At 39.8% G+C, this 27,811-nt stretch overlaps 1 protein-coding gene across 4 annotated transcripts in view; it reads right to left on the minus strand.

The window, feature by feature from the left end:
• DMXL2 (Dmx like 2) overlaps positions 1 to 27,811 on the minus strand; it is a 105,693-nt gene that overhangs the window by 74,689 nt on the left and 3,193 nt on the right. For all 4 annotated transcript variants that reach the window (XM_084642376.1, XM_084642375.1, XM_084642374.1 and 1 more), the window contains exons 2-8: positions 17,872 to 17,997; positions 13,918 to 13,989; positions 12,983 to 13,061; positions 8,657 to 8,816; positions 4,760 to 4,826; positions 2,402 to 2,580; positions 461 to 644 (exon numbers count right to left, since the gene is read on the minus strand). In XM_084642376.1, coding sequence (XP_084498502.1) covers positions 461 to 644; positions 2,402 to 2,580; positions 4,760 to 4,826; positions 8,657 to 8,816; positions 12,983 to 13,061; positions 13,918 to 13,989; positions 17,872 to 17,997 — 867 coding nt within the window. The remainder of the gene's footprint in view (positions 1 to 460; positions 645 to 2,401; positions 2,581 to 4,759; positions 4,827 to 8,656; positions 8,817 to 12,982; positions 13,062 to 13,917; positions 13,990 to 17,871; positions 17,998 to 27,811) is intronic.

Genomic DNA, 27,811 nt, shown 5'->3' on the forward strand with positions numbered 1-27,811 from the left:
TAATCTTCTTAAGGGGTAAGAATATTTTCCTTACATACGTCCAAGAGAATGTTTCAATTCTTGGTTTCCATGGATGTTGTCACAAGTATGGAATCTCATTCTCCAACCAGAATGAAATTACCACTTACTGTGCAGTATTTAACATCACGTGCTCCTAACAACTCTACACTCAGCTGAGGAGGAAGCAGATTCATTCCATTTTTCATCTGAGTCTTAAGGGTTTTATTCTCAAGTCTGCAAAAATAAATTTTCTTTTTCTTCTTGAATGATTTGTTGTAAACTGAGTATGTGAAAGAACTCAGACTGCTACACTCTGATCAGACTGCTACACTCTGATCTACTATATACTAGAGGCTAGACAGCACGTGGTTTCAGTTTTCCAAATCCCTTAAATTTTACCTACCCAAAATTTTAACTACTGAAATAAAAAATAATTAGCAACATAAATATTTAAGAGTACCTCTAGAGCATGCTGTATTCTGTCTTTTTGCCTTCCAGAATGCAACAGGCTGCTGCTACTGCTGGAAGTGCTAGTCTCACTGATCTGCTCACCCAGAAGACTATCTTCTGGTAATAAAGTCTCTGCCCACAGCCGACAGATACCATCATGGCATGAAGTAAGTAACACGTTACAGACAGACCCCCTGAAAATAAACATTTCAGGATTACCTCAGGTAACTAAATGAAGTACAGTTACACAACTGAAAATACAAAAACATACAAGTGTTAAGCAGTTATGATCTGCTTCTTGGAAGGTTTTTGGAACTGAAACATGTTTATAATAGTCGTAACAATTTAAATATGCTAGCTAATGGCAAATTGTAGATTACCAACAAAAGTGCATCTGATAGTAACATCAACTCAGATGAATTAACTGAACACTACTATAAGCAAGTTTATAGTTACAGTTATAATTATCTGGTTTGCTGGGTTGTGTAAAGTCTGAGCATGTATACTGTATCACTCCAGGAGTGAAAATGAAATTGTAAGCTACTACATCTATCATGTCTGTTTTAGAAAGGAGTTTGTTAATAATTAACAATTTACACGGATTTTCCTTCTAATGCCTGAAGAATTCCTTCCATTTCCTGAAGAAAAGATTTATACTTGTGCTTCCTACACTTAATGTACTAAAGTTTAGATCAGATTTTATAGCACTACTGATGTCAATAGGTAAATTGAGTAAATGTTCACCAATGTAATAAGCGTTGCATAACTTCACCCTTCAAAATACCGTGCTCCCTCTGTAATAGCTGATGACATTACTAACACATACAGTAGTTACCATAAAAAAAAAAAGCAACCTTTTTAATGGTGACCACTCTAAAACAAGCCAAGGAGCTATATTCCCCATCCCTCTTGGGTGCAATGTCAACTTAATATTTAGGGCCCTGAATTCAGGTCCTAGAGAGTAAGTGAAAAAGATCATTCTAAAATATTTTGAAATGTAATTTAAGATCTACATTTAAAGTCTATATATAGTTTCTTATAATTTTATAAGGGTTCCAAAAAAAAAAAAAAAAAAAAATAGCTCTGGCTACTTCGTGCCCTTTTGGTCCCCAGGTGGCCCAGGACTGGTGGAGCAAAAGGTGGCTTGAACGTCTTTGCAACACCCTCCTTTCCCCACACAAACATTAGGTGCAGCTAAGAAGCTGGCCTGACAGCTTTTCAGCTCCCTTTATTAGATCTTCTTATATTTGTATGCAATTCTGTGACGGACAGTGGTTGCCTAAACATTCGGAAACCTACAATCATGGTTTGCTACTATTTGAAATGTATAGAAAAGTTGATACTTTTCAAATAGTAGTAAAGGATTACTAAAGAGTGACCTATGCTCCAGTCCTGCCATTACTTATACGCATGCTTATCTTGAAGCATACAAGTAGTCCCAATGAAGTCAATGGGACTAGGCACATGTTTAAAGTGCAGAGAGAGCACAGTATCTTGAACTCAGGACTTGTCACCTTTTAATAAATTACAGATGTATATGTATATAAGTATTTGCAGAACTGGGGCCCTACAATTCAATGAAAATGCGTATTAGTTCCAAAAGAGGTAGGGAAAATACTAGATTATTGGATTAAATAACCATCATAACAAACAGAAGCTGAAATTATATGTGCACATCCTTAAGCACTACATCTTCAGTATAATACGTAAGTGTATTTAAACTATTATGAAGACAAGGGCCAAAATTATTAAATTTGGATGTCTAAAATTAAGGTGCCTAAATTTAGATGTAGGTATGATAATGGACGTGGTCTAATTTAGAAATGGCCCAAAAAGTGAATGAGAAACTGCTGAAAATGAAGTTTTTTATTCATGTACCTATTTAAAAGCCTAACTTTAAGCACCCACACTTGAAAATTTTGATCAAAATTTCTTACAGGAACTTTCTAACCTGGGCATGTACTTGCTAGTTTTACGCCATGAAAATCCTGTCACCGCTCGAGGATGTGCCAAATAAACAAAGGAAAAGTGAACAAGTGCTGAGCTTTTTTTCTTTTCTTCACTCTCTCGAGGTAGAAGAGATGACTTCCACCCAGTCATTGGATACCATACCTTTAAGAGACAATCATCCTGGGCAAAGAAAAACATATATACAAATGTCACAAAAAGGAAACCCAAAAGTATGGATGAAGTTAGCTTGGTGGTATACATCTAGTGACGTAGTTAATTAAAATCAAGTTGAAATGTTGATATGGCATCACCACCAATACCAAGAAGTAACTTATTAAAAATGTATATTTTTAATGTGTGTGGAGAATTAATTTACAGTAGCAGATTAAAGTTCATGTTTTAAAATTGCCAAAAGTTATATAACAGTACAACTATATGGTGGACAGCAAATATCAAAACTGCATGAGCAAAAAAATGACTGACAGCTTTTATTTGTGATCAAGCATTTGTGTGAGTGCAGGAAACTGATGTAATGTCTGGCAGAAAGAAAGATCTAGCTGGTGTAAGTCACCAATTTACACCAACTATGAATCTGGCCCCACCTACATAGCACCATAAATTTAGAGCTCATTTCCTAGTAAGAAATACTCCGTAAGTCAGACAAAATAAGATGTGGCACACAATTAAGGTAAGAGGGAGAGAGAACAAAGGAAAAAATTTCTATTAGATGTTAATTTTATAAACAGATTTGGAGGACAGTGAAAGCAGTTGTAGCACAAACAGAACACCACCGCCACATATAGGAATAGTATGAATGAAGGCCTGAAAATGACAATGGAAGAAACATGAAGAGAGCAGTAAAGAGATGATTACAGAGAATGAAGGAAAAAGTGTGGAAGCCAGAAGAAAAACTACTTATGCATGGTCTGGGAAAACACAGATAAGCTTGCATAGTGTCTTTAAGGTAAGGACATGGTGGATGAATTGGAAGGGATAAGAAACTGGAAGCCAGTGAAGAGGCAGGCATGGAAATGTGTTAAGAGTAGCACGAGAGAGAATTTTAGCAGTAGTCTTTTTGGCCTTTTGAATAGATGGAAGAACATTATTCTTCCATGCTACCTTACTCTTTGTTCAAATCTTAAATTCTCCTAGGAATTCTATCTATCATTCTCCTCATTAATCTGTCCTCGCCGCTGTTTAGAATCTCTGGCTTCATGACTGAAGCAGATAGTACCAGAAATAAAACTACAAGCCAATTTCTTCCTTTGCCCCCCTTTTGACCCTTTTCAGGTTCTTTTCACCAGATTTTCAGTAGGTTAGACTGACATACACCTGCATTTGTGTGCACTAAGAGATGTCTACGTGCCCAATAATTATCAGTGTAAATACAATTACACAATGGTAGGAAAATAGCTCTCTGAGTTGCAGGACTGACTGAGATAGGGAGTAGAAAATGGAAGGAAATCAAGTTTAAAAAAAAAATCTATTACAGACCTCTCACAGCCCAGCTAAAAGATAAAATTCCCACAAAGAGATCACAAGATTTGCTTGACCACAGATCCTACAAGCAGGACTAACAAAAATGCTCAGCAGGCAGCAATGTTAAGAGTTATGATTACAGCTATACATCTGATAGAGCTATATGTTGCAACCTAAATGGAAGCCTCTTCTGATGCAGAGACAGAGAATGGGCTTCTGGTACCATCTGCTACAATTATCTAGTCAGGGAATCTTATCTGTACAAATGTATACGCACAGCAGATGGAGATATGCAAAGTATAAGACTTTCAAAGCCTAGCTTTTGGTCACTTTCTAACCACAAGGATCTTAAGATGTAGTACCTAGCCACAATACTACAGTGGGCACATTCCTAGTGAATCTAACACACACACACACACACACACGTCTGTAACAGCAATATAAGCACCATGCCGGTGACTCAAGGTAACCATTAAGGAGAAGAGTTGCGGTAAATAAAAAAATTAGTTCCTCAAACTCATCTTTTCCCTTAGTGGAATTAGCGGTATGACTAACAAAAGCTGAACTATCAGAATGTAAACTCAAGATCACTCAAGTGACAGGACTTTAGATGAAATAAAAACGTATTGTTACATGAAAATTTAATCCCAAAAGCAGTTTGAGAAAGATAAGAGAAACTGAAATGGAGGTAAGAATGGAAGTTGAAACTCAGTCTTCAGTATACATTTGAAACTGTTTGGTAATTATTTAGATATTGGGATTAGTTTTGCTTAACTATGGCTACGTAATTGCACGCAGTCCATAATTTTTGCATATTAATTATCAAAAGCTTGTGATGAATCCACATCCGAAGACTTAGCTAGCTATTATTTGTCCTTACCTTTCCAGCTGTTGCAAAGTATTCACCATCGGGAGACCACTCCATCAGATGTACAGATACTGCAGTCCTAGGGAAGAAAGACAGTTCAGCTTTAAACCTTGACTGACTACTGTGTATGTATTTTTATAATATTATTGCTCCAAATATACAATTAATGAAGTAACATTATGTAATATTTAAGTGAAGCATTTTGATAATTTATAGTCATTCCAATGTGTCTCAGCTATTATGTGCTGCATCCAGCTAAAAACAGAGGTAGCAGTTTAGGATTATTTTCGCACAAAAATATCTGACACATTGAGAAAAGAGAATGGGCAGAAAATAACTTTTTTTTTGCAGAGCAAAAGCACATAAGCTCTTGATCCAAGTGCAAAAGAAAAACATCTCCTAGTCAGTCTGGGACTCTTTCTCAACAAAATGTAAGGCACTTGGCATTGCCTGAAGAAGTAAAGACATCTAATTTCAAGGAACCCCCATCTGGAAAGGAGAAGGCTTAGCACAGCATTTTTCAAGAATCAACTGTGTTGGTCCCAAAACTGGTAGAATAAGTCACCCACCTGGAAAATTTCCTTGTCTGCCAAGTGGAGAACAGAAGCATATATTGTTCTGGTTGTATTAGTCCCTCAGAGTACCTTATAACTTGGGACTGAAGAACAGGTCAGTTCTCGTTTCATCTAGAACATGGCAGCCACTCAGTCCATGATAGTTTGAATGACCTCTCATGGCAGGAAAGTTCAGATGGCAATTTTATGGCCCAAAATTCCAAGTTACTGATGCTTAGGCTGGCTTTTTTTCGCTTTCAGAGCCAAGACACACTGAGGTGCATAAATGAACACTCCTATCTAGAACAGCATTTATCTGTTATCACACAAGTTAGAGACCTCTGTGTGAATGGTGACCCTCTGAAAACTTTCTGGGGTAGTAACTACCAAATCACTTATTTTTCTGACAATGCCAGAGACCCATAACAGTAAGCTGAGAATATTCAAGCCTGAGTGATATAAAATGCTCAGCCAGGACGGAAGGGGCTTCTATCCACAGCTTGGTTGAGTTCACAGCATCATAGAATATCAGGGTTAGAAGGGACCTCATGAGGTCATCTAGTCCAACCCCCTACTCAAAGCAGGACCAATCCCCAACTAAATTGAATGAGTTGAGCTCATTCAAACAACACAAGAATGCACGGTCACACATAAGAACAAAGAATGTCAGTCACATTTTCAGAATGGTGGGCTGTATCCCAGCAGATAGAGACTCTGAAAAGGACTTACAGGTCATAGTGGATAACCATCTTAACATGTGTTCCCAGTGGATACTGTGATTAAGAAGACTAAATGCAACCTTTGGATGTATAATATTAATTAAGCATACAGAGGGGATACGTCTATATATATGGCATCGATCCATTACTGGAATACAGCAGACAAGCTCTGGTGTCCACACTTTAAAAAAGGATGTTGAGAAACTGGGGGGGGCGGGGGGGGGCGGAGGAGGTCAGAAAAGTGCCACAAGAATGATTTGAGGTCTGGAAAACCGGTTTTACAATGATTTAATAAGGTCAGTCTATTTAGTTTACCCAAGAAAAGGTTAATAGTTGACTTGATTGCAATTTAACTCTAATCTAGGAGAAAGGCTTAACAAGACCCAATGGCTGGAAGTAGAAGTTAGATAAATTCAAACTGGAAATAAGGTGCAAATTTTTCACAGTGAGGTAATTAACTGTTGTAATTTACCAAAGAACATGGTGAATTCTCCATCACTTGAAGTCTATAAAGTAAGATTGGATGTCTTTCTAAAAACACTCTAGCTCAACCATAAGATATGGACAGGATGCAGTAATTACTGAGTGAAAGTCTATGGCCTTTGTTATACAACAGGTCAGACTACATGATAATTATAGTTCCTTCTGGTCTTAAAAATCTATGTAACAAATACAATAATAATTAAAACAGAAATGTAAATTACACTAAATGAACAGTCAAGATGACAGCAAAGGCAAAAGTAGAATAACAGGAACTGAGGGTATGGAGGAAACCTTGTTAAATGCAGTTGGAATATTAGACCTGCAGGCTGACATGCACATCCTTCCTAACAGACTTTGGAATGCTTATGGGAAAGTGTAGCAGGGTGGCTACCCCGCTCCTAAAATAGAAGGGGTTAAAAGCAGCCCTGGAGAGGGCTGTGGCTGGGGATGGCTGATTGGGGAAGCAGCTGCAGTTGGGCCACACCCCAATCAGGCCTCAGCTGGCCTGTATAAAAGGCTGTGACAGAGGCCCAAGGAGTCTCTCTCCAAGCTGGGAGAGAGCAGGGCTTGCTTGCCAGGGTACTGAGGGGGGTGCTGTGCTGTGCTGTGCTGTGCTGTGCTGTGCTGTGCTGTGGAAGGAGCAGGCGGAGCAGGGGCGCTTGAAGCTGGCAACTCTCCAGGCTGTAGGGCCTGGTCCGAGGCCCATAGAGGTACTGGGAGGTAGAGGAAGGCAACAGGTCCAAACCCCCTTGCCTATGATGAGTGGCCTTTACACAGCAGTCTGCTCCAGGGAGCAGGGGCTTGGTGATGACTAGCAGTAGCCCAGACTGAGGCAAGGTGGGGATAGTGAAGGGGAACCCCAGAGGCAGAGTGTGGGAGTACTGCCAGGGGCAGAACCCCAAAGAAAGGGGCCCGGGGTCTGTGAGGGACACGGTGGGGCCAGAGCTGTGCGGGTCACTGGTCTGCAAAGAGCGCTCCAGGCTGGAAAAGAGCTAATTCCCAATGACCAACAGGAGGTGCTGCAGGGGTGAGTCCAGCTCCTTTATAGAAAGCAACACAAAGTTGTGCTAGAATGGGAGCTGAAGAGGAAATATCATACAGCTACTTATTCTTTAAGGGAAAAAAAAATTCTCAACATTATTCAAATAAACAATTCGACTGGTTTACCTTTAAAAACAATGTCTTTAAAGGTAAATCTCTCTTCAATTGGGTGATTGTCATCTGGATAGGGTGGGGCTCACATAGAAAGAATATTTGTTTGATTATACCTTATATAATTATAAAATTATAAATCAGGAAAAGTTACTAGGTTATAATGATGCATTTCTTTTAACACACTAAAATTCTGATGATAGTTCTCCCCCTCTGATTGCATTAAATGATTCAGTCCGTCAATATATAATATTTTTTCTGGGTATTTGAACGTGTATATCCTTCTGAAATATATATCTGAAACTCCTTTGTAATTCTGTAAATGGAAGAAATTCCATTGCTCAGTGGTTCCCTGCCCTTTTTTGGTTAGAGTCCCCTTCACCTTAAATTACCATATTAGCATCCTACCTAGGTCCCCTTGCACCATATCTTGGCTTAAGTGCCTCTACTTTTTTTGTCCTCTCTCCTGCCCTACACACACACCCTTTCCTTTTAACTCCATTCTTTTTCCCCTTCCTGTTTTTCTTCTTTCAATTCTTGGTTTTTTTTGCTCTCCTCACTTATTCCATCATGATATTCAAAACTAGCATTATTAATCACTAAGGGTGATTGCGTCTCCTGTCTGGGGGCATGCAAGCCGCTTGCACACACTAGCATGACCAGGGACAGCTGCCAGTGAGCCTGGTGCTCGCCCCAGTGGGCAGGGCTGCGGGCGGTTCAGCCACATTGGAGGAGCTGCCTGGGCTGGGCGCTGGCTCCTGCAACTCGACATGCTGCTGCTTTTGCCGCTGCGGTTCCTGACCCAGTTGCTGGCTATGGCCCTGCTGGTCTCGCTTGTTGTTGCTAGAGCCCTGCGATACCACGGATATCCGCTTTATATCCACAGATAAAAATTTTGTATCTGCGCAGGTCTCTAAATATTGAAATGCTTTTAATTGCACACATTTAAAATGCAGTCTTTTACATCTAGTTAACACATCTTAGATTACAGATTCACTTACTTGCACTGCCAGACACATTTCCAGTCATTCAGAACAGGGAGAACTTTATCATCTTTGATCTGACTGTCAGGATCATCCTCTTCTTCCTCTTCTTCTAGAATGTCACTACATGGGGGGGCCCACAACTGCAAGTTGTCAGTTGCTGTCAGGAGCTTGTTACCTAAAAGTGAGTAATATTAATTGAAGCTGTAGAACAGAATGAGGAACTCTGGATGCATTTATATTGGAAGATTATGTAGCGTATCCGATCTTGACAAGTAATTAAAAATAGCCTAGGAACACAACTTTATGAAGTCCATTTTGATTACAGTAGATTATTCAGACATGGCACACTCAGCTCCAGTTGGTTTTATTAAATTTTTTAGATTTTATTTTAAGCAAGAGTGCTTTTTTCCTGCTATTATGAATACAGTAATATGAAAATAACTGATATTGTTTTGGATATTAAACCATCTGAATTAAAAATAAACCAATAATTTTATAACTATACTGATTTCATATTTCCAAAAGACACAGCTACTGAGTCATACTACATTTAAACTTGCAAACGTTTAAACATTTGTAATGGCAGATGATAAACATTTGTTCTTCCGATGCCCAGATTTATTTCCCTGTATATCAGTAAGCCAACACACTATTTGGAGCTATTTAAATTAAAACATGTTTTGTTACTGTCTGTGATAAGGCCTTGTTATTCAGTCCATCCATTAGAAAATTTTGTAGGCTATCGGGAATTTTTTCTGCCAAAAACTCTAATTCCACAACCAGAAGATGAAAAATGTGCAGATTTCACAAATATCACCATTGTATTAGAAACAAAAATTTACAAATCTCCCTCTTAAATTTTTTAGTGTGCAAGTTGAAGAAAACAAAGGGAGATTAAACAGACAAGTTTAGTCTCAAATATGGGTAGTTCTTGAATTTTTCCAGAATGTCAGAGGATCAAACTTCTCTTTAAAACTTATAACTTCAAAAGGAACTTCTGCCTTCCTGTAAAATGGGTTTCTATTAGAGTATAAATATTAGTTAGTTGTCCTTTCTCCACAGGTAATTTGTCCATTTGACAGTCAAAGAACTGCAGGGGGGAAAAAAATCTCCCAGTATAAGAAGTCATTGCTTATAGGCATACGTAGGCAACAGGAAAGTGACTGTCCAAGAATTAACATGCTAACAGACTGGTTAATATCAATAACCAATCAGGCATATCAATTACTAGGGGTACTCTCACAGAACCCATTTTACAGGGAAAGAAGAAACTTTTCCAGCAATCCATTCTAATGTGTTGTACACATCCATACCAACAAGCCCAATTGTGAAGGAGAAAACTAGACCTCTTTATTTTTAAAAAACTTACTACATTACTAAATTACAGCCCATAGAAAAATGTCTGTTGAAAGCTGGAAGGGCTGAAGTACTCACATCTGCTGTCTCCTATTTAGTCTTCCAGATGACCACTTTGCAATTTTTTTTCTCTATACAGAAGCCACTGGAATTTGCCCCATTTAAAATAATCATATCTGGCCACAAGAACCTGGTAATTAGCTACTTTCATTTGTAGAGATAATGAGAAAATAAGCCTCTTAACTGACAAGATCCACTCGCCATGAAAAGGACATAAGTTGTATTTGTAGTTGTATTATGTGTGTCTATATGCCTATTTTCTAACTAGGTACACTGTGGTGGCTGGAAGGAACTGAGGGATAGAGTCATTGTGTCTTATATACCCTCAGGTCTGAATGTTCAAGTACCACAAGGAAGTATGTGCCCAACCTCAAAGATCTAAGCTTTCTAGATGGCTCCTGCTAAGATGTGGAGTGAAAAATGTGGAGCGAAAAATGTGGAGCTGTGTAGGCAATGCTTGAAGAAAAGACTTGAGTTCACAGGTACTGATATGGTCTCTTGGACCCGCATTCTTAGCTTCAATTGTTTGCTGCACTTCATAGGGTGAAAGAGTCCTTGCAAGAGTGTTAGATACACTTCAAATATTTTGTTTAACATTGGTATTTTTAAGATACTTAACGCTTGGGTATCTAAGCATAATTAGGTAGGGGATCATGTCTTCTCATGCTGATGTAGTTGAGAAAGGAAGAAAAAAGGGTGATTCCTGCCTCCCCAAAGTTATCATCAAGCCAACCAGCAAGGATTCATAAATGTCTGGCTAGAATGTGACTTATTTTCTCAGGAAGAGATACAGACTGTTTTCACACTGATAGGCTTGTAAGGGGTGTCTGTCTCAACCCATACACTAGTGGGTTCTTGAGTGCCCCAATGTGGTGTGCCAGGGCAGGACCTTGGGTTTCCTTGTTAATAGCCTACGGAGGGGATTAGAGGCATAACCCAATCCTAAATTTAGTTTAGGAGGACTGCCTGGTCTTGGGCACAACTGATTTTGCCAGTTCCCTCAAAATTGTTCATGTCTTTCTTCTATTATGAACACGCTGATCACCCCTTAATCCATTTTCCACTCACTCTCCTGTTCTTAGTCACTTTAGAGCAAACTTGTACTTCATCAACCCTGACACACTAATCTGTATCTTTGTACAAACGAACTTAAGTTTCTTTGATCACTATAAAATCAGATGGTACACATTCTCCTCTGCTGTTCACAGCTGTAGCACAGATCCATAGTAGAAATATTTTTAACCTTGTGAAGTCATACTTTCCATTTATTTAACTATTTCCCATCAATAGCTTTTCCTTTTTGCCACTCAAAACATGTGGCACTTACAACATCCTTCAGGAGGAAAATGGTAATGTCTTGCTCTGAGACATGGAACTGACAAAACAGGAAAATGTACCCCTTTGTTAAGATGGACATTTTAAAAATAGTTTTCTCAAGTAATTGTGACGCTCCGTATGAGGGAGCATCCAGCACCCCCATGTTCATCCTTGTAAAATGATTGTGTGGTATCCAATGCAAAGTTTGTCATTTTGGGTGTCTTCGGAAGGCTCACGATGCACTGAGCACTGTTGTTACAGTAAGGTTATAGGTTATAATTTCATGTATGTAGTTATGAGGCTGAAAATGTAGACTTATGGCTTAAAATAAGCCCAGGCACAAACTCTCCAAGAGCTGAGACGAAGTTCACACCTCATCAGGGCATGTATGGGACAAACCCAGTCTCACAGGAACAAAGGATGCTGGCCTAGGCAGCAACAAAAGAATCTGTTGGACTCTTGAGGGGGTCACATCCCTTCCTTTGGTCAGTTTGGAACTGCAATGAGATAATCACCAGACTCTGAAAGGGGGGAGGGGCAAAGCCCAGAGGGAAGAAAGAACAAGATAAAAGGGAGACACATTTGCCATGCTCCCTCTTCCACCTACATCTACGGACACTACACCAAGCAACTGAAGTACTGATCAAAGGGAAGAGCCTGGCTGAAGAGCAACCACCCGGCCTGTGGTGAGAAGCATTTAAGTTTTGTAAGGGCACTGAAAGCGTTAAGATCAGCTTAGAATGTGTGTTGCTTTTATTTCATTTGACCGGTTATTTTTTGACTTATAATCACTTAAAATTGATCTTTGTTGTTAATCTGTTTGTTTATGCTATGTGAAGCACTGTGTTTGGTTTGAAGCATATCAGAGACTCCCCTTGGGAGAACAAGCCTGGTACATATCAATTTTTGTTAAGTTGATGAATTCATAAGCTTGCAGCATCCAGCAGGCATAACTGGACACTGCAAGAAGGAGGTTCCTAGGGTTGTGTCTGGGACCAGGGGTATTGGCTAGTGTCATTTGGTTGCACAATCCAAGGAGCAGCTTACATGCTAGAGGCTGTGTGTGAGCAGCCCAGGAGTGGGGTTTCTCACAGCAGAGCAGGGTAAGGCTGGCTCCCAGAGTCAAGGATTTGAGTGACCTAGCAGATCACTGGTCCAGATAACACCAGAGGGGAAGGTCACAGTAATGCACTATGTTTAAGAGTGAATACTATACACAGTTCAATAACCGGTCAAATTCCAAGTGTGACATAATGTTAGAAATTTTAAAACATAACATACATAGTTTTCCTATCAGAATATATGCTAATCATATCAGTTAGCTACCTAAGAGTGCAGTTCCTAAACTGAGACCTAGCATACTACATCTAAAACTCAAAAGTACTTGGCATAGCATCTTCATAAATGGTAACTGCAGTGGATTTTTAGTGTGATACTCAAGTTTATATCAACCTATGTACCACATGTAGTGTCCCTACCACAGTTTGAGAATTGCTTATCTAATACATATATATTCACACTCCAATTTCATTTAAATAAAAATTATTTGAAACTAGAATCATTCTACTGTTATAAATTTTGAACAAACGCTAATCAATTTCACATTACCTTGAGGATCCCATGCTAAATTGTAAGTCATAGAACTAAGGAAAAACTGCCCCGATTTAAGCCACTGAGACTTCAGTTGCTGTGGTATAAAAACATTAGGAATAAAGGGTTAGTTAACAGCAACAAAGCAATAAATTAACAGCATTTTTTACTTTCTATATGAAGTTACAAATGTAAGTTTCAGATTCCTAGTAATTCAATTGAAAATAAATTTAGATTGCTGAATCAAATATTTAATAACTTCAGAAGGGTAGCCATGTTAGTGTATAAGGTGCCACAGGACTCTGCCGCTTTTACAGATCCAGACTAACAGACGTATTGGAGCATGAGCTTTCGTGGGTGAATACCCACTTGCATCCGATGAAGTGGGTATTCACCCACGAAAGCTCCTGCTCCAATACGTTTGTTAGTCTATAAGGTGCCACAGGACTCTTTGCCGAAGTATTTAATAATTGCATTCAACTGATTTATAATGAATAAATGCAGCACTAAAATTCTTATCAGCAGAAAACTGAACATTCACCATTTTGGTATGACGTTCCAAACAAATATGTACTAGCATTATTCAAAATACTATGGACTCGCTAAATACCATATCCCTGGTTAGGGAAGGAGGAATATAAACAAAAGAATCAGCCATGTTTCACTAAATAAAATACTCCTACAGAATAGGTGAAAACTAAGGAAAATTATATTTTCTAACCTTTATTTTCAAATGAGAGCTTTTTATTTTAAGGAATATTTGCTAGATAGATTGTTTAGAATAAAATTAATTCTGATTTCTCACTATACAATTTTCTGAACTATATGTGTTAACTAACATTCCTCAGTTAATCTCCCCTGTTCCATTCTAATGGGGCTTTAACAAGTGGTAGGCATATTTTTATCTGCTCCAACAAAACAAGACATAGTTTAATCATGTAATACATACTTACACAATTTCTTTTGTGAGAATTTATACCAAGAGGTTCAAAAATACAAATAGCATTTCCATATGATGCTGCAATCTGGAACAGATTGAATGAGTAAAATGTTAAACTCAGGAAAAAAGTATAATAGAACTCTCTAGAATTCAGATACTCACTGAATTTTCAATAACTTATAAGTGTAGGTGCTAAAGGAAAGCAAAATTCATACAAACATTACTTAGTGGTGTTGTACGTAGAATTGATTGCTTTTAAAAAACATTGAAAAATACATAACTTGTTTGTTTTGAGTAATCCCATGTTAAAGATCTAAAGTAAACAAGAGACCCCGAGTACAAAAGGACATGTGCTAACTCCTGTTAATCTGCTATTACTTCAGAGTAGCTACTGTTAATGCACAATGGAAAGCTGCTGCCTTTGCTCTTTCTGCTCTTGCTCTACTTCACAGAAAACTAGTAAATTAATAATCAATGTTTGGGTCCTCAGTGTGATTCCAAGTTCCATTTCCTATCACTAAATATTAAATACAAGAATACAGGAGCAAATGTTATTCTGTTGCTGCTAGGTTCAGTCAATTTTGAGGAAAAGCCTGGTATATGGAAACAGAATACTGAACATACTATTGGAAACTTATTAGCATACTTCAAGTAGGACTCCCTAGTTTCTCCAATCTATTTCTTTCACAGAAGAACCACATCTGCAAAAGACTTTTTGGTTGGGAATATGTCTGATCATTGTGCTTATCTGCACTTCAAAAATGGCTGGACTGTTTTTTTAAAGTCTAAATTTTACTTAAGAAGATACATTAGGAGTTGTTTAAATACTTCCAATTTAGGACTCTAGTCTCTCCTGTGCAGAAATCTGCAAGTTTTAACCCATTTTCCTAAAAACTCCTATCAAACCCCAAAGTTTCATCTCACTTAAACTACAAAATCAGACATAAAAATACAAAAGTGTCACAGCACACTATTACTGAAAAATCGCATACTTTCTCATTTTTACCATACAACTATAAAATAAATCAATTGGAATATAAATATTGTACTTATATTTCAGTGTATACTACATAGAGCAATATACACAAGTCATTGTCTGTCTGTATGAAATTTTAGTTTGTACTGACTTTGTTAGTGCTTTTTATGTAGCCTATTGTAAAACCAGGCAAATATCTAGATAAGTTAATATACCCCCTGAAAGATCTGTCTACCCCCAGGAGGTACAGGTACCCCTGGTTGAGAACCACTGCCTCAAAGCACACAGAAGAGGCGGCAAGGAGTTCAAACCCCATGGACCTAGAATACTGCAGGATCCACATGGATTTCAGGGCCACCAGAAAAACATTCTTAATCTTTCCTTCCCCTTGGTACTGTGGCTCTAGTGGAGCTGCAATGTCAGGGACTCCCTAACAGTAACTGTCCTGCAACACTGCCTAAGACAGGGGTGGCAACGGCCTGCAGGTCACATCTGACTTGCCAGGCAATTTAATCTGGCCCTCGAGCTTCCGCTGGGGAGCAGGGTCTGGGGCTTGCCCCGCTCCCGTGTTCCAGTCAGGAACTAGGGTCGGGGGCCGCTCTGTGCAGCTCCACGCAGCTGCTGCTTCTGGGAGCATGTCCCTCCTCTGGCTCCTACATTGAGGGGCAGCCAGGGGGCTCTGCACGCTGCCCCCGCAGCTCCCACTGCCTGGGAACTGAGGCCAAGGGCAGCGCCCAGAGCTGCCTGGCCACGCCTCTGCGTAGGAGCTGGAGGGGGGACATGCTACTGCTTCTGGGAACTGCTTGAGGTAAGCACTGCCCAGAGCCTGCACCCGAGCCCCTCCTGTGCCCCAACGACCTGCCCCAGCCTGATCCTCCGAACCCCTTGATCCCAACCCCGGAGCACCCTCCTGCACACAAACACCTCATCCCCAGCGCCAACCCAGAGCCAGCACCCCCAGCTGGTGCCCCCAACTCTCCCATCGCACCCCAACCCCATATCCCATCCCGGAGCCCCCTCCCACAACCTGAACTCCTCATTTCTGGCCCCACCCCAGAGCCCGCACCCCCAGCCAGAGCCAGCACCCCCGTGCCCCAACCCCCTGCCCCAGCCCTAATCACCCTCCGAACAGCTCGTCCCAGCCTGGAGCACCTTCCTGTACCCCAAATCCCTCATCCCCAGCACCACCCCAGAGCCTGCATTTCCAGCTGGAGACCTCACCTCACACCCCACCTCTGACTGCACACCAACCCCCTGCCCCAGCCCGAAGCCCCCTCCCTCACCCTGAATTCCTCATTTCTGGCCCCACCTCAGAGTCTGCACCCCCAGCCAGAGCCCTCACTCCCTCCTGCACCCCAACCCCAATTTTGGGAGCATTCATGCCCCACCATACAATTTCCATATCCAGATGTGGCCCTCGGACCAAAAAGTTTGCCCACCCCTGGCCTAAGGCCTTGTCTGTCTATATTACAACCAAATTTGTAATATGGTCAGTTGTGTCCACATAAAACTTGGTCAATACTCAGTTGTAACTCTGTTGGAAATTACATTGGGTCTGCACATTTATCAGGATTCACTATGCTAGTACACATATTAAGCATTTCTAGGTACTTTTAAAAAAACACACACTTGCACCACTTCCCAGAACACAGGCGTAAATGGTTTCATTGTTCCTTGACTAGAAATGTGGCTTTTCTTTTAGCCACTTTAGACACTACAGGAGGCATGGCCAGTAATAATACATAGTTTAAATGTAGTACAACTGATTATAAACTATGCCATTAAAAGGGAACCTAAGCCATGGTGATTCTTTTAATGTTTCAAAGCATATGCTATTTTAACTGCACACTTCCAAGAGAAGTGCTTCTGATCTCTTGTATTAGATTTCTAAGCTTTTACTAGAATGTGCTTTTTTGGCAGAAGTCTGTCATAAGCAGGGCTGACATACACATATCTGGTGCACTGCAACCACATTTACTGAAATTATTTATAAATGTTCTTTTTTTCAGTGTTGTTTGAGAAATGAATGTGATTATATACGCTGAAATAAATGAAACTGTATTCAATGCAAATGAATAGTAATGGAAAAATTACTTGCATACACAGTATTCTACTTTTAATAGTTTTCAATTCCTTGAGCCACATGGTCTCATGATTTGAGCACCAAAAAATACAGCCACTTTTGACAAAAACTATTTACTGACATGCCAATTTACAGCATCAAGTTGGTTCTATGGAGAAAATCTGCAAACTCCAAAAAGGGGCATAATCAGAATAATAATGTGTTGGGAGGTAGGAGAAGAGGAATACTATATGTTACCCTGCAAAACAAAGTAGTGTAAACTACTACAGAAAACTAGAATCCATTTAATTCTGTTTTAAGTAACATTTAACTTGCTGTTGAAAGAAACACATTTTGATGCAGCAAAATATAAAGTTTTTAGTTGATGTCTAAAGTATCCAAGAACCATCTGCAAACAAATGAGAGAGTATGGTCTTCATCCCAGAATATACTGTGTTCAGAAAAGTTTGCTGTACTTCTTCACATTTTATGAGACCCCTTACAAAATGGGGTCTGAACCTTTTTGCTACAAAGAAAAGCATGTGGCTTTCAGAATTAGCTGTTGATGCATCCCTTGCTGATATTCAGACACATACAAATGAAAATTTTTAAAAGTGGCATAAATTATCTGAACATGAAGAGCTTTTTCTACTTTTAAATAGTGGGAAAAAAAATTTAAATAGAAACATATTCAGGTAGCTGAAAATGGGCCAAATTCAGTTTTATCAAACTTTCAAAAATAAAACACTTTGGGCTAAAACAAGAATCATTACTTTTAACCAAAAAAGACTTATTTAGAAAGTTGTAAGTATCCAAAAATAGGTCCTTAGCATGAAATTACCATCTCAGCAACAGCATCAACATGTCAAACAGTGTCTGTTTATACATTTCATTTTTAAAACTTTATTCAGACTCATTAAAGACCTTACCCTGCCTTGTTGCTGGGAGCACTCCACACAGCTGACTTGGATGTTTCCATGCTTAGCACCAGGAATAATCTGCACACATTCAAAGTCGTTTGCCAGAACAACAATATCACAGCCTGAGCCATATGCCTGTAATAGTTTTAAATAAATATATAATCTAATGTTAATCCACAATGGTTACATTTTAGTAAATTAGTTTTAGAATTATTACTTTTTTTCAAAGTGCATTATGATCATGAATACACACTTAAATCTCTACCTCTATTCACACTAGTAAAGTACATTAGCTTAACATACACAGTTTACTCTTGAGAGCATTCTGCGCCAAAAAGTTAAATTCTGAACCAAAAAATTAAAAATTCTGCACACAATATTTTAAAATTCTAAAAATTTTATTTGTAAAATAAATGGGGAGGCTCCAGCATGGCATTAGGGAGCACAGGCCACTGGTTGCAGAGAGGTGGGAGATCACTGTGCAGTTCCCTCTGGGACACGGACTCGGTGGTGAGGCTTCACCCAACCCTGACACAGTGCAAGGGCTGGGCCTGCCCCACCCTGCCCTGGAAACACACCAGGGCCCTTCCTCTCTGTGCCAGGTGCAGCATGTGGGGGCAGGCAGGCTCAGCAAGGCAGGATCCAAATTTGGAGGAGAGATCCAGGTGTGGGTTGAGAGAGTTCTATGTAGGGCAATCTTGGTGCGGGAGGCTCAGTGGGGCATATGGATGTACAGGGGCTTGTTGGAGGGTTCTGGGTGCAACAGTAATGGGACTCCACAGGGGGGTCCAAGTGAAGGTGGTTGGGGCTCAGTGGGGGGGGGTCTGGGTATGGAGGAATAGAACTTGGCAGGCAGGTCTGGGTGTAGGGGGCTCAGTAGGGTGGGGATCCAGGTGCGGGTGGCTCACTGGGGTGGTCCAGGTGCAGGGAGAGTGGGGCTCATCGGGGGGATGGGGGATTCTGGGTGTGAGGGGGAGTGATGCTTGGCGGGAGGGCATGAGAGGGTCTGGATGCATGGGGGTTAGGTGGATGGGGGAGCAGCTCCCTGTACAGGGATCCCTCCCCCTGCAGCTGAGAAGTGATGGGTGCAGTAAGCATGGGAAGGAAGTTTGCAGAGCTTCCTACAGCTAGGGGAGAAATCTGGGGGTGGGTCTGACATGGCCCTGGATGCTATGCAGTCCTGCCAGTTCCCCAGTCCCACCCCCTGACCCACAGCTATTTACCTCTCTGCCAGCTGCCCTGGGCACCTGAAACATACTGGTGGGGAGGGTCGCATGACCACTCTTGTGGCTTCCCCTTGCTTCCCCATCAAAGTCATTTTTCTGCAGGAAAACAAAAATCTGTGGGGGACATAAATTCTGCATGTGCGCAGTGGTGCGGAATTCGCCCAGGAGTAACAGTTTGCTCCTCACCCCTACTACAGCTGCTTTGTGCTGATCCAGCTGGCTCAACCAGCCCACTGAATATTCTCTCAGCCAAAGTTGTGTACAGCCACAGTAACTTATTATGCAACCCCTTCACAGTGGTGCAGAAACCATGGAAGAGGAAAGGGAGGTGGTTGGGGTATGCCTACACCTCAGTAATCCTCAGCTGCAGGAATGTCCAGTAGGTTGTGGGCAAAAAAAGCCAGATGTAAATCAGAGCCATCAGACCTACAATTGAGTACAGCTCAGTAGGATGGGATCATCTGGGATGGCTCAATTATGCTCTGATTCTGCACCACATAATTCAGTGGGAGTTTTCAATGGGAAGCAGTATCAAGTCCTGCAGACTTTTTAAAACAGTACTTTCTCAGACCCAACCAATGAAGTCACACTATATGATAAATGTAAATTAAACTAATAGTATTCCACATCTTTCTTGCTTTCTTCCTGTTTACTACCTAAACATGCATCTGAATAAAATATTAGAACTGAACATAGTATAGAAACCTCTTAATTCCTTTCTCGCTGCAACTATAGTAACAAGCAACAGTAATATATTTTTAGTTTCCAAACAGGGACATACATACACCACTTCCTGTCTGGCAATTATGCCAATGATTTTGCATCTTCTATACTAAAGATGTAAAAAAAAAAGAAAGTGCAAGAATACTGAACTATAATATTCTGTACCTTGCTACATCATTTCATAACCAATGTTCATTGTTTTATAAACAGATTACATTGTATAAGTAGAACTGGCAAAATAGACAAGTGATTTACATTCAACAATTTAATATGGCCCCTTTATAGGCTATGCATGATTATAAACAACTAATTGTGAATTGTATAATTGCAATTCTATCAAGGGATTTGGTGATGTCAAACTACAAACAGCCACTTGAGTTTTTCTTCTTGTGTGGTCACCAAACTCCTTAGGATGAAATTACAGACCGTCCCACATTCTCTCAATTCAAAATGTGTCTTTAATTTTACATCAGTCTTTTACTTCTCCAGCAGGACTAGCTCCAGAATGCTTATCAGCAGAATGTGCCTGATATCATGCCTGTGAATTATCAGAATGTGTCAGTAAGAGGAATGGAAGTGCCTTCTCACCTGTGAATTATATAGCTTTGTACTGTATGTGTGAAATACAGATACCTGTGTATAAATTAAGTCTAATATAAAATTCATAAAAAGTTCATCCTATTAAATGGAGAATTTTCTATTCTGTTTTCAAGGGAAAATAATGATATTCTTCTCCTGCATGATTTTTTTAAAAGAAGCTTCCATTAATTGTTTACCATTTCCCTCTAAGACCATATTCAAATATTTGTGCTCTGTTTCTAAAATGGCAATGTGGTCACTGTAGATAGGACTTCCCACAGTTCTTTTTAGAAATGAAAGTAGTGCCTAAAGACAGGCATGAAATGTACCCTTCATTACATAATTCTACTGCTGCTGATTTTTAAACAAAAACAGACACTAAAAGTATAGCTGATCTCCATTCTTTTCAGGAAGTTAGTTATGGGGGGGGGGGGAACAGACAAAAGGATAGCTAATTGAAAAGCTGTAAATTTCCTTAGATTAAAAAAAATGGAGTAAAAACAAATACTGCAAAATAATTACCTCAAGAATTAAATTCTGAATTGATTTCTCCCTTTAATTTTTTTTAATGTATAAGGATTCTCAGGCCAACAATTGTTTTTTATTCAGATTTATTTATTACTGAATAGATTTTTTTTACTATTTAAAAAGTGAAGCTTCTATTGATTACATACTCCAAATATCTCACATTTGGGATTTTCTGGGTTCTAATAAGTATACTTTATTAGCAGAGTGTAAAACAACAAACAAAAGCTTACTTCAGGGATCATGTATAATATATTGCATCTTCCACAGTACAAAACACACATACCATATGGTCTGTCCAAGAAAACGTTATCAGACAATGGCTTGCTTGTCTCTGGTAGGAAATGACTATATTTATGTCTGCCAGCTTTTTACCTGTTATGGTGTTCCGGTGAGCCCTAGTCACTCTGAATGATCTGTTATACTTAACACCCATATCGTAGCATCTGTGTCACACAATGTCGGTTCTTCACATCCACTTAAACTAAATAGCTTTTATAAACATGAACTAACCACAAGTTCCATTTTCTGAAAATAAAAAAGTTTGCTATTGACTCCACTACAGTATCTAGCCAATTTGTTTAAAATTAACAATGCCCTAGCCCTTATCAATTATTTTCTAATCATTTGTCTGTATTTACACATGTATCTTTTGAAGCTGTATCTTTATAAACATAGCTTATTTTACAGCCCAGATTTAAATTGTTTTATCAAGTTAACTTTCCTCTTGCTTCTTTCATATTAGAATTCAACAACTGATGAATTTCAAGTTAGTTCTCATGGTGTTCAAAGCAGATTAAATTATGGCCCCACTGCCACCAATGGGACTGCAAAGAATGTGAAGATTCTGGAGTTCATCTCATGTCTGCAGAAACGCAGACAATGGCCATAGATAAGTACTGGTGGTCAAGTTAAGGGGACAATACAGATGTCAAGGCCAGTAACCAGGCTGGAAGAGGGTCTTCAGATGAGGAAATCTGAAACAAAAGACTTGGAAACTGTTAAAAGCACAGTCCCTAATGAACATGAATAGAGGTAATGTCTGCACGGAAGCAGACTCAAACTCTGGCCCCAAGAAGTAAAAGTATTTGGGATGTGTTGGGTCAGCCGAACTTCGAGGTATATGTTAAGGTAAGACATATGCATGGAGGCCTTTTGTTGTTTAACCATCTTCTCTGAAATTATGTTCCTGTTAACTACAATTTACTTTTGTTTTGAAGAAGCTGTAACAAGTCACTACATTTACTTTCTGGTTACAGCACCTGAAAGGAAAATTCTTGAAAAGACTTGAAGATGCCAAATCCAGTTGAACCTGGTGAGGAAAAAGAGACTTTAAATAGAGGTACCGTACCCTGGGGATCAGGTCTGCAAGTGGGAGAATTGTGGGCTTCCACCCCAGCGAGGTAAAACCTTAGACCTCACCAAAAAGAGACTTAAGAGGGGTCACTGGTTAGCTAACACTAACCATTACAGGAAGTTTTGCCACTAACTTCCATGAAGCCAAGATTTGACCCACTGTCTGTAGAAGACCTTCTGCTACCAAAATACAAGGACATATATTCCCCATTGTCTCTATTTCAAACAAAGAATACTCCTGCCTCCCTCCTCCTTTCCCTTCAAGTTGCCAGATAGTGCATCTACAACTTGTTATATCAATGGATGGCCAATGGCACATTAGATAACCAAGAAAATTACCCAATACATTTGAAGAGCCAGAAATGGTAATGAGTAGGTTTTGCTAGCCTAAATACAAAGCTAGACTCTTAATTAGCTAAGAAATTTGGACCCTTAAAAATTGTATTAATTATTCAAAATGTCATGAGTGAAGCTACAGGAAACTTAGAACCAAGGTCTGCATACATTTTTGTGCATGCAACTTCTCTCCTGCTTTGTAAGTATATCTGTTGCAGCTGTGTACACAAACTAGAGATGTGGTTACACACATGGCGCTAAATATCCACTGGTGCACAAAAATGTCCAATTTGCATCCTTTTGCAATAATCAGATATGCAAAGTAGGCATACAATTACATACACAAAAAGTAGATTTTCAAAACTTTACAAAGTAATTGTTGCGGCCTGTGACTAATTAGTCACCACCTCATCGGGCCCAATGAGGGATAGCTGGCCTCTCTAAAGGCCAGCAGCAAAGTTCAATAGAGAGGAAACGCTAGTAGTGATCCTGCAAAGACTCTGGCAGGAACCCAGGAAAGGCTAGAGAGAAGAAACCACAGGGAGAGCAAAGGCTCCTGCAGGAGCCCCTGAAAGACAGGATGGAGAAGGAATTGCAGGAGATAGTGAAGGCTCCTGCAAGGGTTCCATGGAAGAGAGGTAAGAACAAAGATGAAAGACTGATTGGGGTCCTGAATAACACAGTAGCAAGCCCACATGGGCAAAAGGCTGTTTGTTTTGAGAGCATATAAAGCTGTACAAAGCCCAACGTGTGGGGAGAATGTTCTGTGTCCCATACCTCTGATTGGAAAAAATAAAAGGCCAGGTTGGGAAGATTGGGAGTTAGACCATACCTTGGTTGGGAAAGAACAGACCAGTGGCCAGAGAAGCTGCTTGGGAGGTGGTGACCCCATGACAATAACCTTCCAAATAAAAGGAGTACTTGTGGCACCTTAGAGACTAACCAATTTATTTGAGCATAAGCTTTCATGAGCTACAGCTCACTTCATCGGATGCATACTGTGGAAAATACAGAAAATGTTTTTATACACACAAACCATGAAAAAATGGGTGTTTATCATTACAAAAGGTTTTCTCTCCCCCCCCCACCCCACTCTCCTGCTGGTAATAGCTTATCTAAAGTGATCACTCTCCTTACAATGTGTATGATAATCAAGGTGGGCCATTTCCAGCACATTTCCAGGAGCGTGGGGGGGGGGGGGAGAGAAAACCTTTTGTAGTGATAAACACCCATTTTTTCATGGTTTGTGTGTATAAAAACATTTTCTGTATTTTCCACAGTATGCATCCGATGAAGTGAGCTGTAGCTCATGAAAGCTTATGCTCAAATAAATTGGTTAGTCTCTAAGGTGCCACAAGTACTCCTTTTCTTTTTGCGAATACAGACTAACACGGCTGTTACTCTGAAACCTTCCAAATGTAAACTTATAGTGTTGTGTTCCTGAGTCAATAGCGCACAACTCATGTGCGTCTACTGCAGTTTTACCAAAGCTATAAGGAGCAGAAAGTAATGACACTGGAACTATTTATTGAGAGGATATCATAAAAAGAGGCTGGACAGGGCTAGATGAGAAGACATACCCTTACCCAAACAGCAGGCAGAAGGATGGAGAAAAAACAGAGTAGAACACTTCCTGTTAGGAAGTGTAGGAAGAATAAAAGAAGCACTTCCTCTTCTAGTGCTTTTTCCAATACAGTTTTGATCTTTTCAAGTAAGTGGTAGAAGCCTCATTGCTTGGAAGTGCTGGTACATTACTAGATAACAAAAATATTGAGAGAGGCTTGTCCGTGCTCAGTTAGAATTCATTCCAATGATCAACCTTTAAATTATGTCTTCAGGGAATTTGTCTTAAACTGCTGTTTGAGTCTGTAAAATTGGCATTGAAGAGTTCCCAGGCAGTACTCCCAATGCCCTTCATCTCAAATCTGCTATTTACATGTACAAGGATGTTTGTTTTTTCTAACTGCCAGCCCTGCTAATTTAACCTGGGATCTGAAAGTCAAGCTGTGTTCTGATGTACCACTACACCAACCGAAGAGTATTATACAAACCATGTTCCTGTGCATCTTTAGGTAAAGATTTCTCAATTTTAACTTAATTATGCTTATTGTAGCTCTAACAGCATTTATACATTTTGTTAAGATTTTCTGGCTCTTGTATTATCTCGCACTCCCATCATGCTCTGTAATTCTAACCAAAGTAAATACCTCCTTTTTTTAAAATGCCTTCCTCTCTCACTATTTCCTGTGCCAAGAAGCTAATATTTTTGGGCTAGATGTATTGTATTTCATCATGCTTTGACGAAGTAGGGAGAAAGGGGAAGATAAGCAAAAACAGTTTTTGAACAGAATTGACAAGTTGAAGACCTCTTTCTGAGTTACTTATCTTCTCACCCCTTTTCTCTCCTTCCCTTCTTTGGCAACAGTACTACAAATGACTGCATGGATGGACACCTGCATCTGCAGAGGACCCTTGGTTTTTAAATGACCCTGTTGAAGTTGGGCTTTAAACTGCAGGATCAGGGCCTTATACTGTAAACTCTTTAGGGGCCAGTACTTTGTTTTTCTTGGTTTTGACGAGGTGCATTTTTACTTGATTTGCGGCAATTTTTGGGTTTTGAAAAACACTTTCTTAAAGCACATGTAAACTTAACACCAACTGTTATTAAAATCCCAGCATCAAGCAAATCTGCCTTTGCTTTTAAAGCAATCTTCCCTTCTTAGCTGGTGTACCTGCAAAATTAAAAAGCTTTCACTCAAATAAGCGTTACATACTTTTCTGGACTGCAAGACACATTCCATATATCTGAGCACAAGTATATCTGAATTTTGTGCTACATTCAATACATTGACTGTTAGAAATTCCTAAAATATAGTCTAGTTATACTTAATACAACCCCCCAAAAAATCCATCAACTGAGATTTTAACTAATTCTGGCCTTTTGCTCCTTGAGTTGGATTACTCAGAAGCAGCTCACTCTGCAGAAGAGGAAGTGTCCTGTAATATTTAATAGTACCCTCTCCCTCTTATTTAGGAGCACAGTTGACTGTCTCTCCTTTGAGTCAGTCATGTTTAAGCCTCCTTGGCTAAGAGCAGTGGCAACAACACAGGAGCTTGAATACAGTAGTATATTGCAATTGGGAACAGAATAAAAATACACTAGGGTGGCATCAGGGACAGAGAGGAGAAAGCTATAAAGGATACAAAAATGAAAAACAAATACTGGGGAAAACAAGGTGGTTGGATCCACAATGATGAGAGCAGTAAAGAAACCTCAAACAGTGTCAGAAAACACAAAAGGAAACTAACATCAGTTTTATTTCTAGTCTCACTGATATCTTCCAAAGAAAACTCTGGCAATTGCTACTCCATTTAGAAGCAAGGATGACTTTCAAGATCCACAAGCCACTAACAAGCTGCAGTTTGCCAATGTTCTTGCTAAGGGCCAAGACCTGAATCTATGGAAGTGAATGATGACAGAGCTATAATTGAGTTCAATGGTGGCAAACTTGACCCTGGGAGAGCAGGATTTCTGACGCAAACTAAGAGTTAATTACTTAAAAACAGTTAATCCATTACCTCCATTCTTAGATACTAGGAAGGGAATAGGGTATGTGTGTTCATTCATAAACCGCTTCCTCTCAGCTGCCTTACTGTTAGGTTCTGCAATTTAAATATCCAGAGTTGATAAACTATTATTTTTTCAGAACTGTCGTCATCTCATTGTTTATTATGAAAGCTTATCCTCTCGATAATACAGCTAGCCAGAAAACAAATTCTGTTTTACAAATATTTTCTAGGTTTTGAAATCTGTTTTTCATTCTGAGGAATGAAAATTAGACCTTTTTAAAATTTCTTGAAGAAATATGAGCTGGAGAGACACCTACCCCAGAAAAGCCAGCAGCCCATTGGTGAGGGTACTCACCTGAGCTGTGAAATACCCAAGTTCAAGTAACTGCTCCAAATAAGGTCCAGCAGGGACTTGAACCTGAATTTTTCACATCTCAGGAGTGTTTCCTAACTACCTTCCTATAGTGCCAGTGTCTTGTTTGTTCTGACCCAATGAATATTTATCTATACAGAGTGAAACAGTGCCAACAGGAGAGCGACTATAGTCTGAATCAGGCAGAGTGCCCATGATATCTCTCTCTCTCTCTCATTTTTTACCAGAAATTCCAATCTGAACTTGACAAAAGCTGTATTAAAACGTACGTTTCTGAAAAATTTAAATTTCAGTGAATTGTTTTTGACATGTTTGGGCTCATATCCTGGTCTAGAAGTGAGGGTTTCTGGAAAGATAAAATAAGTCACCATGGCCTGATGAAATACATCCTAGAATACTCAAGGAGCTGACTGAGGAGATATCTGAGCCATTAGCGATTATCTTTGAAAACTCATGGAAGACAAGAGATTCTAGAGGAATGGGAAAAGGAGCAGATATAGTGCCATTTTATAAAAGGGAAATAAGGATAACACAGGGAATTATAGACCAGTTAGACAGCAGCCAGAAGATTTAATCTACTTGCCAACAGTGTCTGAAGCTTGTGCAAAATTGAGGGTGCAAATTAATGGGACACTTTCCCAGTATTTTGAAGCCTGGTTTACACTTAAAAGCTTTGCTGGCATAGCTATGTTGGATTAGGAATGTGGGGGGTGGGGACATGACTAATTGACAACCTATGCTAGTAAAAGCCCTGGTGAAGATAGTTATACTGGAAAAAGTCCATGTTTGGGAAATGTATAGCTTGTATCAAAGTAAAAGGACTCTTGGTACAAGCTGCATCTCCACTTGGAGGGTTTGCTGGTATAGCTATACACTACAAAGGATTAGCGGGTAAACAGGCCTCATACATATAGAAGTTTGAGGAGTAAGAGACAGACTTCAGAATTCACAACCCCATGAGATGAATAGAAGAGTTCACACAAATATGAGAGCCCCATTTTTCATGGGAAGTGTGGATGGGGGAAGCCTCTTGTAGCAGGACCACCGCAGTTGTACTGTACATGATGATGTGAAGCAGGATTTCAGCAGGCTATGCAAGGAAGCCACTACCCCAGCACCTGTTGAGCTCAGCTGCACTGGTACTCTCTGAATACCACTATACAACAGGTATTTGGGGACAGGGGTTCCACTAGCCAACTCCCCTCCTAATTGGAAGGATCACAAGCAGAGTAAAGGATACTCTTATCTCCACGAGTGGAGT

The sequence above is a fragment of the Lepidochelys olivacea genome, assembly GCF_965140295.1.
Source record: "Lepidochelys olivacea isolate rLepOli2 genome assembly, chromosome: 10".
Lineage (NCBI taxonomy): Eukaryota > Metazoa > Chordata > Testudines > Cheloniidae > Lepidochelys > Lepidochelys olivacea.